This window comes from Pagrus major, chromosome 6, assembly GCF_040436345.1.
Source record: "Pagrus major chromosome 6, Pma_NU_1.0".
NCBI classification, from domain to species: domain Eukaryota; kingdom Metazoa; phylum Chordata; class Actinopteri; order Spariformes; family Sparidae; genus Pagrus; species Pagrus major.
Window position 1 is genome coordinate 13,284,298 of NC_133220.1, and position 21,360 is coordinate 13,305,657.

The 21,360-nt window shown below is 40.0% G+C and overlaps 1 protein-coding gene across 1 annotated transcript in view; it reads left to right on the plus strand.

Moving 5' to 3' along the window:
* LOC140998609 (A-type voltage-gated potassium channel KCND3-like) overlaps window positions 1-21,360 on the plus strand; it is an 84,196-nt gene that overhangs the window by 62,070 nt on the left and 766 nt on the right. Inside the window, exons 2-5 of the mRNA XM_073468942.1 lie at window positions 2,799-2,961; window positions 13,053-13,154; window positions 18,568-18,660; window positions 20,388-20,632. Coding sequence (XP_073325043.1) covers window positions 2,799-2,961; window positions 13,053-13,154; window positions 18,568-18,660; window positions 20,388-20,632 — 603 coding nt within the window. The remainder of the gene's footprint in view (window positions 1-2,798; window positions 2,962-13,052; window positions 13,155-18,567; window positions 18,661-20,387; window positions 20,633-21,360) is intronic.

Sequence of the window (21,360 nt, forward strand, 5' to 3'; positions counted from 1 at the left end):
AAAGTTTTACTCGGAAAAAGAAAAAGGAGCCTGAGATTGAGTTTGGTGTGAAACTACTACTATCGCTGCAAACGTGATTGAGAGATGTGATTACTGTTGCTACGTTGTTCAAGCTCTCCGTATCCATACATGCCGTTAACAGTCACAACAGTTGATAACAGAAGATTTACCACTGACAAATTCTTTGTTTAATTAATTCCTATGGGTTCTTGATTTAATACAGATGTGGGGGGATGTTGTTTCCTCCTTCTTTCTAAAATCAACAATCAGCTCCTTGGTTTTGCTCACATTAGGCAGTAGATTGTTCTCTGTGCAGCACTTTGCAAGATTGTTGATTTCCTCCCGATGTGAACAGTTAGACAGACATGCTAATGTTTGCAGCTAATGATAAAATAGACGAACACACTGTTTAATCCCTTAAAGTTTTGGCTGTTGTGTTTTTGGTTTTGGAAAGGTTTTTTAAAAAGAGCCGTACAAGTATTTAACAATGGACTGAACAGATTAGTTGGTGCGAATCATTTGCAAAAGTCGTCGAAACACCATGTTGTTTCACAGTTTGTTCAACTCATTTGTGTCATTAATTGCAGTTTGCATCATCTGTTCTCATCTCTACTTTGTAAAAAAAAATGAGAAAAAGTAATTTTCAAAGAGGATTTAAGCAAAATCACATCCTTCCCTCTCGTTCATATTTGTTCAGGCACAGCAGAAGGCTGGGTTTGTGATAATCCCCCAGCTCTTCAGTTTGTGGGTAGTAAGCAGGAGGTAAGTCTAGCGATTATAGTGCTTTTCGGCATGGAGTGTGGGAGCTCTGGGCCAAAAAAATAACAGTCAGAAATGTGGAAAGCCAGCACCCACCCACGTTTGGGCAGAGAACGGCCCTCAAGAGGCACAGTGGTCAACAGTGCATGGGGCTTACCTGTCAAGAGTCCTATTGTGTCGAGAACGCAGTGGAGAGGAAACTCAGAAAAGAGGCCAAACAGACAGAGAGAAAGAGAATAAAGGGTTTTTTGACTAGTGTCTTAGTGAAAATTTGAGGATCAAAATTGAGCCCCCATGCTCAATCAGTTTTTTAAAGTGGCTCTTCAGGAAATCGGTTGTTCGAGGAGTTTGGTTACAAAAACAGTCCCTCATGCAGAACATGCACTTGTCTCCTCTCCCTTGTTTTCTAATTACTCTGTTTTTCTCTCAAAATGGTGCATGTCGTGCACTAGCAAACATTGTTTCCCAACGCTTCAAAACACACCACTTTAACTTTATGTTAGCAGCCTCTGCAGGAGATGATTTCAGTGTCTCTCCCTGCCGATTTCAAGCTCGTCCTAGAGGTCTGTGTTTTTAAATCAATTTGTTCTACTACATGCCGTCATGGCCCACAGCCCTGGCCAGCGAGTCACCTTGGTTTCCTCCTGGCCCTGGATCCCACTGGCATGTCTTTGTTATGCCCGGTCTGAGCTGCATAGATAGCAGTGGTGCTATCTGTCTACCTCTGCCCACCTGTTACAGCAGCCATTCACCTGTGTAATCGAATTATCAGAAGCCTGAAGGAAGCCGAGAACAACAGGAGTTAAAATGGGAAACAAAGAAAAGGAAAGCAGTGAAGGCTAACACAATGTGAAATAACTCTCTTATTCATTCATTCACGATCACCTATATGAAGGAGACTTAGTTTCAATCCCATTTCCAACTTTTTGGAAGTTTCTTGAGTGCTCTCTTGCCCCTCAGATCAGAGTTACGAGGGGTAGTGGTTAAAATCTGCCCCTATGAAATGGTACAACTCTTGAAGACTCTTATATGTCATCAGTTGATATCGATATGATGTTTACCTAAACAGACGCGACTGGACATTTCCAATACGGCATCTTCAGTTTTGGTGATTTCTAGCAGTCCTGGTATCATCACAATGCTATTTGCCACTTATCTGTTGGAGATGGATGCTTGCAATTCGTTCACAAGTTCATTTTATCAATCAAGTCATCAAATGACAAAGTACACCACTTCATTACCTGGCCACTAATGATGCTTCATAGGCTAAGATTAACAACCTGTGCTCCTACCCTTAAATTAGAGGAGCAGAACCAAGTGCAGCAACTTTGCTGATGAACTCAAGTCAAATTTCAGGTCACATGCCATCAAAAGGAAGAAATGCAAAGTTGGATTACATCAAAATGTGATGCACAAATCAGCAATAACACTGTCACATAAGTAAACTATATACTGAATCATCAGCAGACTTTTAGTGATTGTTTTATGATTGTTATACAGAAAAGTACCAAAAGACATTGAAACAACAGAAAGTTCTGATTTACTGTCTGCTTTAAAAAAAAAACTCACCGCTGACTTAGGGTTTCCCACTGGACACGGTCTTTAAGTCCTGTGCTTGTTTATCCCAACTATCGAGCCCAACTTTCCCCATATGCACACATTTTCGCTCTTCATACTACTTCATCTGACTTCCTTCTTTGCTGCCGTAATACATACTACTACCGCTAGAGGTTGCCACCTAACAACAAACGTGGGTCTTTAATAAACTGCTTTCACAGTTAACCCATATGTTCACTTTCCTGATGAGGACTTGCTGCTGTATCGAATTCCTTTAATGTCTTCCCTACATATGAGTTAAGACAGACATGGATGTATGTAAACTGCAGCTTGACTGGTTGGCAGAGGCACACAACCATTAGGCCATTTCCCACATTTCAATTCAGGTTTTGTACCGAGTGTACCCAAAGCTATGACTATACCAACACCACGTATCGCTTTCAACACTTTGTCTAACTTCTTTTCATCTGTCTCATTTCTAGGTACGGAGACATGGTGCCAAAGACAATTGCCGGAAAGATCTTCGGTTCCATCTGCTCCCTGAGCGGTGTGCTGGTGATCGCTCTGCCCGTCCCCGTTATCGTCTCCAACTTCAGTCGCATCTACCACCAGAACCAGAGAGCAGACAAACGCCGCGCTCAGAAGGTAAACAGCGTTTCTTTGGCATCCTATCAGCTCCAGGGTTATGTGTGGGTTAAATAAATGTGAGTGTGTTGGAGCTTTTGCGCATACAAATTACCTGACCATTAGGAGAGCACTCCCTTGATTTCCAAAAGGCCAAAATACGACAGGATTATTAAGATAATGAGAATGAATGGGAGGTTCAAGTGCTGAGTAAAAACACTGGGTGGGTGGATACTAATGGTTATGCCTGAAAAACCTTTTGAAGGCTCTTTTTATTTTTCAGATGATTAAAATAATGACAGTGGGTTAAAAGATCTTGATGATAGATTCGTTTCCTCTTTTATTAAAAAGGACACATTTTCTAAACTGAACAAAAAGGTGATAGTGAAAAGGATTGACCCCAATTATGAATTCCGCATTGAAGATCGCTGTCCTTCGCCCAACATCATCCCGCACTTTTCAACACTACCACACACAGGAAATTTGCTGCCCTTCAGACCCACATTATTCATTGTCCTTCCACACATGCACACACACTCCCTGTCTCTCTCTATCTCACACACACTTAAAATCCGAGTGCCAAATGTTAGCTATCCACTCACTGCACTCACCCAATGGGCTCGACCTTTCTCCGGGTTTAGATAAGAGTGCTATTAAGTTAGAGAGCAGCTGCTGATAGCTAATTGAGGAGGGAAAAGTCTGGTTTTGAAGTCATAGTGATAGAATCCTGGGTGGCTGGTTTTCCAATTAATACTTTGCTTTGAATCAGCAGAAGTAAAGTGGATTTTTCTTTTTTCTCCAGATCCAACACAGTGGAGTGAAGTCCTTTACACCTTCACCTGGTCCATTTTGGCTCCTGTCAGGTTAAATTCTGAGAAAAAAGCAACACGTTCTCACTCCCGACGCGTCAAATACGGCAGCTTGGTCAGAGGTCTTATGCTTCAAATTATGACGCTCTACCTACCCCTCTAGCATCAAGTGAAGGGCTGCACAGTGGAGTGAGCAATAATACGTAATACTCAACATTTTGTTTTACTTTTAAAATAAAGCTTGCTGATGAACAATTCACATATTTTAACTTTTGGACTGTTAATAACGGGATCGAACGGTTGTGGTTTGGTTCGGTTTAGACCCAATAACTTATTGGTTAGTTTTAAGCCCTGTTTAGACCAAAGATTCACGACGAGACAAGTTGCAACTTGCAATGTAATAACATTCTGAAAACCTGCCAGTTCACACTAACACAACTAAATGAGATGGTTAAAATACTGTATGTATGAGTCCAGTGACAGTGAAATGGCGAAAACAGAAGGTATGTGCATCGCAAAGCAAGTGTGTAGGAGAGGAAAAGAAGGAGCAGTGGTGGTTGAGTGCGAGTGAATGAGAGCAGAGCAGACGAAAAGCAGGGAAGTTGTTATTAAAGCAATAAGCACTGATTTCATTGATTTTATGTACCAGCCTCCAGTGACGTGACAAGCTGAGTCGAAGGCCACACTGCCAGCCGGCCAGTTCACTCTGCTGCGCTTTCCCCTGCAGTGTTCTAAATATTGTGCTGTTGCGTCGCGAATCCTTGGTCCGAAGTGGACTTCAAGAAGATACTTTAGCATAAAATAACTACCAGTCTGGAAACTTACATAATGGAAGTTACGAAAGTGACATAACCACGTCATGTAATGAGGTAGTGCCGTAAGTATGTCACCCACGTAACGCAAGTCACGTCATTTACGTACGTTCGCTTACTTACGTAACATAACTTAAAAACAAATCACTCTTGACTCCTGGTCCCAAACAGGATGTGGAAGGAGTGAGAACAGGCTGTGAAAAGCAGCAAGCACTGATGTAGAAGGAGGGAAAAATGGATGTGAAAATTAATGAGCATGGAGATTTTGTTAATTAATGAACCCTGCTGGTTTCAAACAAGTTACAGTGTCAGCTTCTCTGACATTTTCTGGAACTGCTGCACTGTTTCACAGGAACTGAAAACCAACAAAGTACATTTAGATCACCATCAAGGGAAAGCCTTTAGAAAAGCCTGGTAGTTTTTATGAATGATTTGACTATATACAGTACAGTACATGATAGGCTACACAGCTGCATGTGAATAATGGAAACAGATTCCCAACAACTATTTTTACTAGATCCTTTCTTCAATCTAATTTCCACTCCAAGGTTTTCCGTTTGCAAGGTAACACTTTTAAGTAGTGCAACCTATTATTGTGTAAATGTTGTAATTCACATTGGTTGCAGTAGTAAACAGTAATAAAACGTACATCCCATAACCCATAAAAATATACTCAATGACTTTTGAATACTGTTTTGATGAGCTGTTGCCTAGCAACTGCTACTCACAGCAGGAGAGAGTTGAAGTGTCTGGAGGACGGACAGACAGAAGGATACTTTACAAAACGACAATGCAGACTGGGTGCTTCTTTGATATTTCATGTTTCATTTGACATGTAGTCATAGTAAGTTTACTGAAGAATATTCTGTAGATTCTGTCCAACACAATAATCAGTCTGCACGATTAAAATAGCCCTATTTTATGTTGCTTTGGACAAAAAGTGTTTATTTCATGTCCATCCATGTTTTTTTTTTCTTTTTTGGTCTAGATTTGTATTGGTTTGAACTGCGAATTGAGTCGGCTACACCCATTATAATGCTAAAGAAGCCAAAAGAAAGTTTCAAATAAGTTGTAGATTATGAGTTACTATTGGTTATGCAAAATTGTATTGTAGGGTCAACTGCAGTTCAAGCTGATTGTGTGAATCTGCCTGAATTAGCTTCTGTGACTCATCGTCTACAACACAACACAATACGCCAAGGACATTATTTAACTGCTAATTGGCTGCAGGAGTCACACAGCTGTTCTAACATTTATATGTAGATACAAAATCTTAAGCTGAACTAATTCAGAGCACCAAACAGCAATAACCTTGTCCAAGACGGCTGCGTATTCACTCAATAATATAACTATTGTTTTATATGGATACTGTCGAATCTCCTCTGAAGGAAGAGTTTAATTATTCCCGCTCTCAGCAGTGGTTGTAAAACATGCGTTAGACCATAACGGGACAGTAAAACACATCAGTTAAACTCATGCTAATGAAGTTCTTTTAGAGTTAGCAGCTCCTCTGGCCTATCTGTCCCATTAAATTAGTGAGAGGAGGAATTCTGAGACACATAACCCGTTTTAAATGTGGAATTAATTCATTAAAACATTATTGAGCTATTAAACTAAAATTAAAAAGAAATTACATTTTATTGCAGTCTTTTTGCTGCAGTCATGGAGGGACACTATAAACCTTTTTAAGACCAACACTGGTCTGATATGTTTAATATATTAGACTCATAGGGGACTAGAGTTCTTCTGCTATAATAGTATAATGGTGTAAAAAGCAAGTAAAAGCTGCAGAAGTGAGTCGGTCAAACTCGCAATTATTCAGACAGATTAATATTGTTAGACTTGTGGGAACAGTCTCATCTAAAGGAGCATGTAGTAGCTTCTATATTATCACATTATTTTCACCAGCAGAGAGTTTTCCCCGTTAGAAAGCAGAAGAAGTGTTGCACACTCTGGCTCCATATGAATTTTTCATTGTAATTTGATCGTGTTTCAACCATTAAGGTACATGACCACAGAGTCCATCATTTTCACACCTCCCATTCATCGTCTATGTATGTAGGAAGCTGTACAATGCATTCTGGTAGCGGCGCATTGTGTTTCGAGAGACAGGGCGTCGCGTTACCCTCTCCTCATTTCCATAAAGTACAATTCTGGCTATTTTATGCAAATTGACGGCGTCTCACCCGATGCGACTCCTCTGGAAGCTCCTAAAACACTCTAAAAACTGAACATTTTGGTTAGGCATTCAAAGCTGGGAAGCGTTGCATGGCCTCATGCACGTACCTTCAGGCCTTCTTCACGATCAACAACCATGCTGAGGCCACACCCTAGTAACACACTTGATAGTGATCGGACAGTCGTCCTCCACCACTAGGGTAGGAGCAAATAATCAAGAGGCCTTGAGTAACCTAAAACCTTGAAATACACACCAATTTGCAAACATTTCCAGAACAGAAATCCGAATTGAAATAAACACCTGAGTGTGTATGTTGGAAATTTTCTTCCCACTAGTCTGAAAAAAAGACATGTTATAAAAGCAAATTAGCACAAAATCTCAAAATTGACCAGTGCATGAAAGTGCAAAAAATATTCTTTCACCTGTAGTGTCTCCCCTTAAAGGTGCACTGTGTAGTTTGGGGGAAGAAATTCTCTTTTTATGCCTAAGCAAATAAAATAAAGGAGGGCAACACAATTTTATACTGTTTTACTTTGTTTATATGTGGCGGACCCTGCCACCTTTCCAGCTTTAAACAGTGTTCTGGGGACCTTATTTTCCTCTGAGAACAGCTTGTTTATTCAGTTATTGAAGGAATAAATATTTCTGAATTTGTTTTATCACCTCATTAATACCGTAAGTGTTCAAATTCTGGGTTTGAATTTCTTCTCCAAAACTTCATACTGCCCCATTAAAGCAAAATAGTTGCACCGTGCTGCTTTGAAATCGATAAAATAGATCATGTAGAAAAAAGAATATCAATTAACAAAAAAAACAACCAATTAAGTTACAGCTCTAAATTATTTGTAATCTCTTTGCCAAACCAGGAAAGCACAGGTGTAGGCATGTTGGTGCTTTGATGGACCGGTCTCTGTAATCTTCTTTTCTCACCCTGTATTTATCTTGTAAATGTCCACAACTATAAAAGGTTACCGACACATTTACCGTGCACTTGTGAGCTACTTTTTTACTAACATGTTACAAAAGCCATACATGCTCTACCAAGAAAGAATAGTAGAGAAAGAGTTAAACACGAACTCTGTCTCATGTTAACTCTGTTCATACGTTCTCCCTCCTTCTATTACTTCGTCTCTCCCGGCCTTCCCTTCCTCTCTAGGTCTCATTCGTCTTCATTCTTATCTAACAACAGGCTGCTCCAGGCTCCCATTACAATTATGTAGTCATCTGGTGATTTGACTTTACAAAAAGGTCCTCTCATGTACCCATTGTAGCCTCACAGTCAGAAAATAGAAATAGAGAATCTAAATTGGATTTAATGATAGTCGTTCCCTGATAACTACTGTAATGTGTGTGTGTGGGGGGATCTCAATGTAAAGTACAGTGTCTCCTCTTCATGCTCAGTCACCCACAGCGGGCATAGGAAACAGACAACAATGTGTCTTATTCCCTGATAGGTCGAATAGAAAACGTCCGGAGAAGAAGAAGACAGGTTTCTTTTTCTTTTTTCTCAGTGGTGTAGCGTAGTCGCCTGCAGACTGTCTGAGAGTGTCGAGGCAGTAAATGGACTGAGGTCACATCCGTAATGGGACAGCAAAGTCAAGTGGAGCCACGCTTAGAAATGGCAGGTTGTATTGGAGGGGGGGGGGGGGGGGGGGGGGGGGGAGACCGGAGACGTGAGGGCAAAACAAGACGACAGGAGCGAGAGAGGAAAGAGGAGGAGGAGGTCGGACGAAGGGGAAAGAGAGCAAAGGAGACAGAGGGAGGAAGTCTAGAGGAGAGAGGCTGACTGGGGTAAAGGATAAGAGGAAAAAAAAAAGAGGAAAAGGTCTCCATATGCAGTAGTTTCAAGGCTCACCTGTCTTAAAGGTGAACATTTCATGCCTTTTTACCTGGACTGCCGCAGTCTGGCTGTCAGACTGTGGGTGGTAATGTTGGAGCACATACTGAAGGCTTCATTTGCTCGACCAGGCAAAAAGAAAGTAAAATCCAAAGCAGCCGTCATCACAGGGCTTTGGACAGAGTGTTCAGGCCCATTAGTAACGTCTTAACAGGCTGTAATTTACCTCAAAGTACTTCTGCAGCTGTTTAAATACTTCCTCACCGCCCTCAATCCAAAACCTTAGAGGAAAGATAAATGAGACACAGTTGCGCTAGCTGACACGTTCCTTCATTACTTCGGAAATGGGAATTGAAGTTGATTTTAGTCTAAATAATACCAATATATTAATAATATACCAACTGTTAATTAATCCTGGCTTGTTTTTCAGACTGTCCCATCAGCCTTGTTTTTCCAGCTCTGGTGTGTTAATGAGCTTTCAAGATGTATAGGAACAACATGGACGCTAAAAAGAAAACGTTTTGTATGTTATTGCTCAGAGCTTTTAAACAAAGTGTTGGCAGCTGTTTCTGCACCAGTACATTCCCTAAAACCACAAAAAATATTGCTTTACCGGACTTGTTAGGATTTATGCTAATAAATAACATTTCAAACTAATTTAGGTCACAATAAATGTTAAATGTTATAAAAGTTTCTAACCATCGACCGAACATTTACTTTCATCCACCATGTGTCTGTGAATATGACGTGAAAGTTTCCAAGTTGTAGTTCCTACTTGAGGGATCGTTCATGTGAATTTTCCCAGTCTGATAGACACCACATGAATGCACATCTTAAAATATTACTAAAAACCTTGAGTCAAGGTTAGCTGAACGCTATAGTGCCCAGCTGTTTCAAGAAATTATTGATTTATTAATTTAATTATTACGTCCCTCTCCCAAACAAGACTTTCTAGCTCCTCCTGAGGGATCCCGAGGCGTTCCCAGGCCAGATGAGATATATAATCCCTCCAGCGAGTTCTGGGTCTTCCCCGGGGAAACCTCGAAAGGGAGGCGCCCAGGAGGCAGGGACACATAAAGCATAATACATTTATGATGGTATATTGCAAAATTCATGTCGTGGCCGAATGTGACGCTGGTGACAGTGATGAAATCGGGATGCCGCCCACCCTTAACCTGCAGATTATTTTCACGATTAATCATTTTACCTGAACTAATCTGAAACTCTGTACAGACTTCAACGTTTTTTCCCGGGACGTCAAAAAATGGATCCTAAGAAACCAGTCATGTCAGCATTAATCTTAAACCTAAATTATTTTTAACTTTGTCAAAGTATGAAGTATTTTAATAACTGTATGTTCCTATTTCGTTCTGATACAAGAACATTTTAAAAATGCTCATCACAGTTTCTCAGCCGTCTTCAAAGACTCTTCATTTGCTGTCATAAATGGCAAAGAAAAGTAGCAAATGCTCACATTAAAGAAGCTGGAACCAGCAAATGTTTAACCTTTTTGCTTGAAAAATGACTTAAACGATTCATCAATGATCAAAAGAGCTGGCAAATTATTTTCTTTTGATCATGTGCTCAATTAATCATTGCAGCCTTAGCTCACATCTCTCCGAAACAAAATCAGGAAAAGTAACCATCAGGACCATCAGAGAAAAGTAAATACTCATCACTATTTCAGTGCAACCAGTTGCAGTGTTCTTGCACTCAGTCAGATCCGAGTTAGTTATTCTTTCATATTTTTCCTTCCCTTGTGTCAAGTCGAGCTTTTGATCAATAAGAAAAGCATCCAGCACACGACAGCGCTTTCCCTTTCAAATTCATTCACTCTTTAACTGAAGCTACGTGGAAAGAAGCAGTCAATAGCCCGTCTCTTTTTTTCCCCCTCTTTCCCTTGATTTCACACACTCTGCACGTACGTACACAGTCATTATTATTACATCTCCGTCTCGAGCGTTCCTCACACCTTCACAGGAGTCTCCAGTCTGACGGACAATTTCAGAAGCCTCCAAACTAATTCCATTACTTTTGATCGGCGTCCTGGAAGCAGATATTGCTCTGCCTCTCTTCTGTTTCTGAAATGCATTTATCGTGGAGAGAGCGAGCAGCAAGACAAGGTTAAAGAAATCTCTCACCTTACGTGTCCAAAAGCACTTGAGGCAGCTGTATATTGTATAGTCGTCCTTCAGTAATATCCTCTTCATTTTAAGAAATTCCCAAAAGATTTCTCTCATTTCCTATCTGTCTCTGTCTCCGTCCCCCCACCCCCACCCCCCCCTCGCTATGTTCAGTTATCGCATCTATCTTTTAGGAGTTATCACATTTACCTTTGTACACCTCATTGTAGACAGAGAGGGAGGATCTGGGCAAAGTGAGTGAAATTTTGACACAAGACTGACTTTTCATTCATCGTTCCAATGGTGAGAGTAGAATAAACTTTCTTCAGTGTTTATGTGGATCAGGATCAGTCAAATAAAAGCGTCAGAAAATATGAGAATTGATTTTACAGGAAAGATCAATGAAAACATGAAATAACAAAATTAAAGAAAAAAGAAAAAAGATGAATCTGCTTTTATTTCAGTGAATTTTTGAAAGAAAGTCTTTTGATCCTTTACAACATATAGCCAAATGTATGTGGACACCCCTGTTCTCATTAGGGCTACAACTAGTGATTGACTTTGTGATAAATTCATCTTTCTTGACTGATATTTTCTTTCTTCCCTTGCTCTTTCAGGATTACTCAGTTGATTATTTTGTCCAGATAACGTCAGAAGGTAGCCACGCGTGGTACAAAAAGTCCATCAAAGTTTCTAAATCCCAAGCAGACGTCTTCAAATGGCTTGTTTTTGTGCGACCAACAGTCCAAAAGATATTCAGTTAACTGTGATGAAAAACAACGAAAAGCTGCAAATCCTCACACTGGAAAAACTGGAATTGAACATTAATACCTCCGCCAAATGAGGTTAAGTTTTCATTTGTTGGTTGGTTGGTTTGTCGGCAGGATTAAACAAAAACTACTGAACATATATTTCCACGAAACTTGGATGGAGGATGGGTCTCAGTCCAGAATAGACCCCATTAACTTTTGGTGCAGATCCAGATAAATGGACGGATCCAGGAATGTTTTTCAACATTTTCATTAATTTCTTAGGGAATAATGTATGGATCTTGATGAAAAAAATCAGACTCATTAAGGTGGCTTTATCTATGAGTACAATTTGGTGCGGATCCTAGTAAAAAATCCACATCTGTCTAATTTAAACTGACAGGGCTGTCGAATTTGAATTAGGATTAGACTTGACTGAATTAAAAGGGAGTGTTGGGCCTGGGCAGAGGCAAATTCTCTACTGAGTGCAGTACTGAAACAATACATCAATAATCAATATAGTTGCCAGTGATTTTTCTGCTGGCCGACTGATTAATGGAGTGTCTGTTCGTATTCTTTTGCTTTGGTCTGCGGATGTTTGTCATAGGTTGGGCTCAGCTACAACTAAACCAGATCCCCTGATATTTCAGACAATAATGTGCTTCTACCTCACTGGAACCAGTTTGGGGAATGTGTCAACATGACAACAATGCTCCTGCTTACAAACAAGGCCCATAAAAAATAGTTAATAACTTGACTGGCCGGCACAGAGCCCCCATCCCTGTCTTTGGAGATGAATAGTAATGTGACAACAAGTCCTATCACCAAACATCACTGCTGCTCATGGCTGAGGGGAAGCAAATTCTCACAGCCAGGTAGCAACAACTTGCAGCTCATTAATGCTCACGGTTTTCGAGTTAGATGTCACAGTTAGATCGTGGATACAGCCCGTTGCCATCATCCAAACTTTAGAAATGATGTCCGGGTTCTGTTCGGTCACATCAATTGACATGGTGCTTTCAAGATCTTTTAGTGAAGAAATAGTGTAAAAATAAGCTTTAAGTAATAAGCTTTTTAGTAAGTAAGTTAGTACGTGACAAGACTTTGAACGCAACACAGAGGCTGTTTGTAACTTTCCAGGCGGCAAAATTTCATGTGGGCCTCTGCATGACAGGGTTACACAAACTCAATGCTTCATCTTGCATTAACTGTGTCAGGCTCGAGTCGGGTTTGGACGTAAAAAACAGAAGGCCTGTCAAGTTCTGGTCAGGCTCGGTTACTACTCTCTTGGACTTAGTCGGGTTTGCACAGAAAAATGTGGCCCAATCATGTCATGGTTGGGTGTCCACATACTTTTGGCAATGTAGTGTGTGTTTGATGGTAGCTTAATTTAGAAAGAATAAGCTCTTCAGTGAAAATAAGCCGTTGTGAAAGAAATCTGATTTTGTGGGGTAAAAGCAGAACAGTAGTAGCTGTGAAAATTACTACAGAGCTCGGTTGATGAGTTGGCAGATTCTCGCCATTAAACGAGGCATTAGTCATCTTCTGTTACCTCCCACCCACCCTGTCTGACACTCTGACCTCTTCTTCTTCCCACGCCCAGAAAGCCAGACTGGCAAGGATAAGAATATCCAAGTCGAGCAGCGCCAACGCCTTCATCCAGAGCAAACGCAACGGACTGCTCAACGAGCTGCTGGAGCTGACGGTGAGAACGACCTCTGACACTGAGACAGTGAAGTGGGCGCGATGATTTCTAGGAAGTCTTCTCAAATGTGTTCATTAAAAGTGACATGAAATATCAGCAGATTGTAATTCAGTTTGAGAGATTAATCATATTGTTCCTTGTCAAACACCCTGCTACTCATTATTTCAGTTCATTGTTACGCAGTAGCTTGGAAGCAGCAGCCTCACATCAGCAGTGTACACACATAAACATTTACAGACACACACGCACACACAATAACAAACAATTACTGCCATAATTAACCAAAGGACAATTTAGAAGTCATTTAGAGGCTATAAAAGAGCAGCAGAAGTTGCAGTCATTACATTCTCATCGTTACACGGGGCAGGGGTGATAGCAGAGGAGTTATACCAATAATCCTGCGGGTGTTAGCGGTGTAATCACACAAAGTACTTTTCTTAGTTCAGTCCTAAACTTGATTTAATCCATGTCTGTAAAACCGGTGAAGTCAGACAACAGTGGCTGTTTTTACTTTATTTGCTTGTTTGTGTTGCTGTTGTTGATAATTAGATGGTTAGTGCATTAAAAGAGGCTGCAGCAAACTTCAAATCTGCACCAGCGAGCAATCAGACAACCAACTACACTTAAATCCCATCTAGGCTCCTGCTCCTGCAAACACACACAATGCTTCTGAGATTACACACAACTTTGGTGTTGTGTTTTGTCTTTCACTCTCACCATACTTTAAACCAGCAAGCTGTAAACACAACACCAACATATTGTCAACTTATAAAGTTGATACGGTGAACTTGTTGGCAAACAGTTGCCAAATTTACACACCCAGCAGACACGAAGAAACACTAGCAGTTACCTAAAGTTGTGTTTCTAACCACCAAATTATAAATTGAATTGAATATTCTTGTTTTTGCTCTGTTTTTGGTCTCCACCAACTCCTGAAGGAAATATCTGGCTCTTTAGCTGATAAATGCCCTGCTATGGTCACCAGCTAGTTGCTAACTTTTCTGTTTGCTATCTGGGGCTAAGCAGGTATTATTATAATTGCTTTAAAGAAATAGTTCAACATTTTGAGAACTATGCATATTCGCTTTCTTGCTGAGAATTAGATGAGATTGATGCCACTCTCATGTCTGTACTCTTAACGAGAATCTAGTTATATTAACTTAACATACTAACCAAGTTTACTTTAATAGGCTTTAGACAAAATCATCAGTTTGCATCAAATATTTATTTTCTGGAGTCTAAGTTGTATGGAATAACTATTCCAAGTTAAACATACAGTACATAAAATCACTCTAAAATAAACTTTACATAGCTTATCAGTTCACTTCCTATGGAATTGTGTTGTTGAATCAACACAATCCTTCAGTTTGTTTATATGTAGTAGTTGAAGCTGTTTCTAGTTGGTGCTACTTTGTTCCAACGTTGGTGTGCTAATTATAGAACCAAAGCCAGGCAGTCAGCTTAGCATACAGACTGGAAACAGGGCAACACGGCGAGCCTGGCTAGTTAAAAAACACAGTTAACACATTATGGTTTGTTTGATTCGTACACAAACACAAATGTAAAAAGGACAAGTTGTGGTCTTTTACGGCCAATCAGAGGCAGAGTAAGGCGGGTCTGTAATGAGCTTTTCATCTGCAAGAAAGCAAATAAACGTATTTCTTAACATTTCTAACAATCATTTAAATGACACGTCCCTCTCTTAATGCCCATTTGTAGTCTTAAGTGGACTTTATTCTTTTTAAAGTGACCATTCTTTACTCCTCCCTTTTTTTTTTACTTGTCACTACCGTGGAAAAATGTGTTTGGTAATGCGTGAGCAAATTGCCTATATCCTCCCCATCCAGTCCATCACTTTTTCAGCAACACACTCCCCTCCTTGCAGATGGTTACTAAAATCCATTTGGATCTAATCGAGTCCAGTGTGAAAGCTCATGGGTGTCTGGAAGCGGTTTGAATTATCATATAAATGCCATCTGTGAGTGCTGAGCGACCCCCATGCCTCTGCATGCGAGTGATGAGGCTGCCAGAGTCCTGGTGCATCAAATTACAGTGGTGTCACCGCTGTCAGTCAGTCGCTGAGTGAGTCTGCGGTGAGAGTGATGGGGATGTATGACAAAATCACGGGTTCCCTCATAGCCTGTAGTTAGATTAGAAGTTCTGGTCGGCTGGTCTTTTCAGTTTTCCCTGACGGCTTTTTAATTTTTGGACAATTATATGTTTCCCAGATCACAGGCTCATTATCATTGATTTATTGATAATCCTGAAAAGTTTTATGATAACTTGGGAAAGAAAACCAGACAGTTTTATCCCGTTGGATTTCACTTTTCATTTCATTTCTGCTGATTTGTCTTCATGGTTGAGTCCTCACCTTTGTCAGCTATTCACCCTCATGGTAATGGAAAGTCGGGTGATGTTTCGTAGTCCACAAAACATTTCTGGAGCTTCACAGCAAAACGGTGTTTCAGCATTCTCCTAAACAACTGAAGTAGACAGGGAATCTTCACTGTAGCTGCCAAGCTAAAATCATTAGCACGCACCCATCTGAAGCAGGTGAACGAGCTGGACTGCACGTCAAGGGCTTCTAGAGACTTGGATTACGCTTAACGAGCTGTTTGAAGCCATTTAATGTTTGTTGTTTGGGTTTGTTTTTTTAAACCCCCATCTACTTCAGTTGTTTAGCAGAACGCTGAAACACCGTTTTGCTGTGAAGCTCCAGAAATGTTTTGTAGACTGCAAAACTTTCCATCGGCATGAGGCTGAGTAGATAATGCCTGAATTTTCATTTTTGGGTGAATAATTCCTTTAACGCTTGGTTCCTGGTTCCAGATCTCCACAACATTGCACTGTCCTCATCATCTCTCACTTTGCCAGTAATTCATGCAGGTTTTGTGTTTGTTTTGAGAACAGCAGCCGAACGAATCAGATGTTTGTGGGGAAGGAGCAAGAAATTCACAATCACGTTCCTGTGCCAGTATGGGAAAAATGGCAACAGAAAAAGTGTCACAAACATTGTGTTAGGAATTGGCAATATAGATAAAATCATCTCTTGTAGTTTATGTTTATATGTGGTTTTATATTTAATATGCCACAAAAAAAAGTACATCATATAGTAGAACATTTTCTGGAGAATCAATTAAAAAACTCCAAGCAGAAAGATTAAAAAGCCAGCTGGCCTGATGTCTGCTAACAAGTTATCACATTAATGCAGTAATCATATGAAGGTCAAATAAAACCACGAAGCAGTTCTGCTCACTCATTTGCAATATTGCCACAAAATTCGGACTTTTGAAAAATGCGTCCCACAGTATATCGTCTAAACACCCACCGCTATTGGATGGTTAATGGATGGTTATTACCATTTTTTGGTCTTGTGTAACAGCAGCATTTTTCCACAACATCATAACTAGTGTTGGAAAATGTAATGATAAACGTCATCAGACATTACAAATATGTCAACTATACTCCATGTCAGTTATAAGGGCTTTTCACTCTGCACTTAGCCAGGGGCTAAAAGCATTCTTAAAACATTCTTGGCACCAGGCTAAAGCAGCTTTTAGCCCCAGGCTAAAGCTTTCACACTGGCACCATCCTGGCACATTCCAAAGTGGGTGAACCCTGACTTTAGCCTGGGGCTTGTTGGCCCTGCTCCGGAGCAGTTTGTGGGGTTATCCTCTGAGAATCAACTTAAAACAGGGCTTAAAGGTGCCAATATGAAATAGGGCTAAATTAAACAAAGTTGTCGTGTGTCATTCTAGACTGTAGCCTCTGGCTGGGACATTTAACCAAGGGCTCGCTCGTTCGCCCTGGGCTAAGGTTAACCCTGGGTTCACAATCTGTGAGTGAAAAGTGGTTTGAAAAGTTATCCCAGGGCTAACTCTTAGCCTAGGGCTAAGAATATGCTATGCGAAAAGCCCTATTGGTACCTATTGTTTCTCTTTGTGGGTATTGTTGCAAATTAATGCACATCACTGATTTATGGCTATATGGCAATGTAGAGCACACATTTACATTAACAACACCCATCTGATGAATAATATATATATATACTATATATTATAGACCTGTTGGAATATCTCCTGGAAATCAGTCACAAAAACATGCAGAGAATTTGTTTTGTGGACAGGATGGTGAAATCCTCTTCAAGCTGACAAAAAAAAAATCAGGCAAATAAAAGTAACAATAAATGTTTTCATCGCAATAAAGAAAGGTCTCCTCCATTTACTGCAAGTCTCTGGAAGTAATGTAAAATTAAATGTGGTGGATCTGTGACTGAAATGTCCAAGTTCTGGGAGACAATTATGTAGGATTGTGATATGGTCCTTTTTGATGAAGTACCTTGATTTATCCGGTATTAGATTCACTGGGTGAGCCAAAAATAGACAGTCCCATCTGGTCATTTTATCAATTATATTAAAAAAAGACTTAAAACTCCCTCAGTGAAGGGTCACATTGCATGAAAATCAGATTCTTTCCTTTAAACCCTGACACAGGCCTCAGTCTCGATGTACAGAGTATCTGATAGGACCTCTTCCACAGGGCAGATCCACACATTGAAACATCAGAAGGCGTATTCTCGTGCCCACGTCGCTGTATTGTTCATGTGTCTGGAATCTGAATGAGAGTCCTTGGGCTGGATCGCCACCCACCCAAATCCTTTGAGTAACAATGTGCGCTGTGGGGGGAGAATTAATTTGTTTTTGGTTTTTCATGTTTTTTGGCAATTGTGATTACTTTGAGACTAAGCTATATTGGAGCCTGAGCTTTGAAAGCAAGTCCCGCTTGGAGAAATACCAAAAAAAAGGGTTCCATAAGTTTCTGTTTCTGTTTTTCTCTGCTCCTCTTTCTGAAGCTTCGTACATCAATAACTGTTCAGCTGCCGGGAACATCACATAACGCCCAGTGGTACCTACTTAGAGCTGGCAACAGCACGGTTTTAGAATTTATATTTTATCAGTTCAATACACTGAAAAAGAGGGGGGATCTTTCTGCAACCTGCTCACACAAGGAACCAAACCAAACGCAATAACAGTATTAATGGCTCAAAAGATGCTCAATAGAGACAATTAATTAGAAAAAAAATACTTGCCAAGGCTGAGGGATCAATACACTCAGCGCAGAAATGTGGTCCATTATGTAACTACATGGCTAGTGTGTTATTTGAAAGCAAACAGCAGGAGTTGTTGGCTACCTCCTCATAATCAACAAGCATGAACCAGAATAGAACAAGGAGAAATCCTCTTGACACGAAGCAGAACGAAAAAGTGTCACATCACTGACATTAAATTACTGATGACAAAGTTCATATCAGAGAGTCACTTCTGCACCAGAGGCTTTAATGAGTGACGAGGACACACCAGCAATGTGATTTGTCAACGCTCATCAATGTTGTGTGTTTGTGTGACTTATTAAGGCTAAAGAAGAGGATGAGCAGAAGCTGGCCAAGTCCATCTCTCTGTTAGAGAGCCAACACCACCACCTACTGCACTGTCTGGAGAAAACCACAGTGGGTACCCTTCAACACTTTTTCTGTCTTTAAGCCTTAAAAATCCACCACTTACGTTAATGAGGTTAAAAAGATTGAACAAGTATTGTGTTATGATGACATTTTAACCAGTGAAAAGGAGAAAAAGCTGCCAGATAAACATGTGATCAGAATAATATAACTCAAACTCCAAGGATGTTATAATTATGTATTTCATTTCCTTTCTTCTTCTTTGTTGCTTACATTACATCCTATGAGTGTTCCTCTGTGTTTTGCATAATATCGTACAACATTTGAACCTTTGTATCGATCGTCTGAGGTGACCAAGCTGACTTTACACACTTGTATGCCACTGTTAATCGTTAAAGAAACAGCGTGGGTGTGTATTTAAAGCTCCAGAGAGTTTTATCACTTTTAAAGACATTTATATTGCTGAGGCAGTCGAACCTGCGCTTTAACACCAGACAGAAGCAAGAAACAGAGTCTTGATTAAAATGCTTCAAAATGTTTACATGTCATTTTGAGACTTTTCAAAACACATTTTGTGTAACTAGCTGTTAATCTTGTGTATGTAATCGTCTAGCTGTTAATATATCTGTATAAAGCTGTGTCACCGGATCCACTCTACAGTCAGTAAATATACTAACTGACAACATGCATTAGCTCTTGAATGACACTTTTACTATTTATTTATTATTCTGATTAGTATTAAAAAAAATTCTTTGGTGTGTTTATTTGTAAAATTAGAAATTATATATCATTTAAAGCGTCGTGTCTCATGAGTCTGTCTTCTATAGGTGTTGTTTTGTAATACTTTATAGCAATGTTTCCTTCATTACACAATATTTGCGTACGAGTTTTTCAACTTTTTATACAATTAAATAATTAAATCTCAAAAGATAACTATGACACTAACTCAGAAAAACAAACAGAAGAAAAGAAAAGGGAAAAAAAACAAAGAATGATGATTAACTATCACAATCAGAAAGTTAGAAACAAACAAACAAGATTTACCCAAAAGACAAACTCTACAAATTGACTTGTCATTTCAGTTTTAGCCTAAAATGAGTATTAAGCAGGTATTTCCCTCCCATCTCCAAACCCAATGACCAAAAGTGATAAAAGTATTCAGCATTATATATATTATATATACTTCCATGTCAAATATGGTGGAGGGGTTTTACCAATTGGTAGTAAAATACATCCATTTCAAAAAATGGTACTTTGGCTCTGATGCAGCATGCAATCTGAAAAGTAACTACTAACTAACATTATCAAATAAATGTAGTAGAGTAAAAAGTACAATATTTGCGTCCAAAATGTAGTAGAGTGGAAGTATGAAATAGCAGAAAATGGAAATACTTGAATAAAGTACAAATACATACTACTGCTGTGACAGAAATGTTTTCCATTTTAGTCAAATTTGTGCTTCAACATCAGTCAGAAGCAAGAAAGAAACAAAGTCTTGGCAAACATGCTTCAGAATGTTTACATGCCAGTTTGCAGGCTTTGGATTAACAGCTAGTGACACAAAATGTCTTGTGAAAAGTCTCAAACAGTGATTTAGTGAAAAGTCAACAGAGTCAACTCAAAAAGTACAAGTGCCTTAAAATTGTGCTTAACTACAGTACTTGATTAAATGTACTTCCATCACTGGTCATTTATTAACTCCACATTCTGTTTTCCTCCCTCTGCACCAGTCTCTCCCTCTGGACTCAAACCATCATCCCGTTTTTTCCTCTCTCCAGGCTCATGAGTTTGTGGACGAGCAGGTGTATGAGCAGAACTGTTTAGAAAGAGCGCTCCAGACCTACCCGTCACGCAGCCCCTCGATATCCAGCCACGACAGCTCCGCGGGGACCTGCTGTGGCCGCAGGGTAAAGAGGAACACTCCTCTGCCCAACGCCAGCCTGCCCTCCCCCCACCAGGGCCCCCTGCAGGAGCTCAGTGCCATCCACATACAGTGTGGTGACCCGCCATCACACACGGCCAGGTAAAACTGAAGGACAGCAGGAACACACAGCAGCATCAGAGGGGAGACAGAGGCTTCGTTATGAGGTTTTCAGACGAATTCTAACAACTTTGGCACTTTTCCGACTTTCTCTATGTGGTGTAAAGCCATGCTGAATGTTTTTCTTTGTATGTGCCAAGGTTTAGAGATGCTGTATCCTCCTCTGTGCACCTCAAAGCATTGAAAAGTTACACTTGAAAAAACATTACAACTTATATAACAGTACTTTTTTGCTAGAAAGTGTTGCCACCTCAAGGGGACAGTGAGATAGTGAGTTTATTCAACAGACTGATAAGATAATCTGTTATTGATCCCCCAGAGGAGAAATTGGGGCGTTGCAGCACACGGACAGAAAATAAAATAGAGAATCTCAGAGAGAGAAATAATTAAATATGTATGAAATAAGAACAGAATCGAAGAGAAACTGTGCAAGAGATATAAGATGCACAGTGGTACACATACAGTACTCTATTCAACTACTGTTGTACTAATGCATTACAATAATAATAGGGTACCTAGATCCCTCTATAAGACACACGTCAGCAGACCTTTTGTGACTCCAGCAAGTCTGTGCATTCAGAAAAAAACATTTTTTCTCCTAAAAATGACAGTCTGAGGTCTGCGGATTATCCAGAGTAACCAGCACACAGTGTCTTTGATGATAATTAGCTGTTTTTCATTGCTTTGAGCCCCGCAAACCAAATTAGATT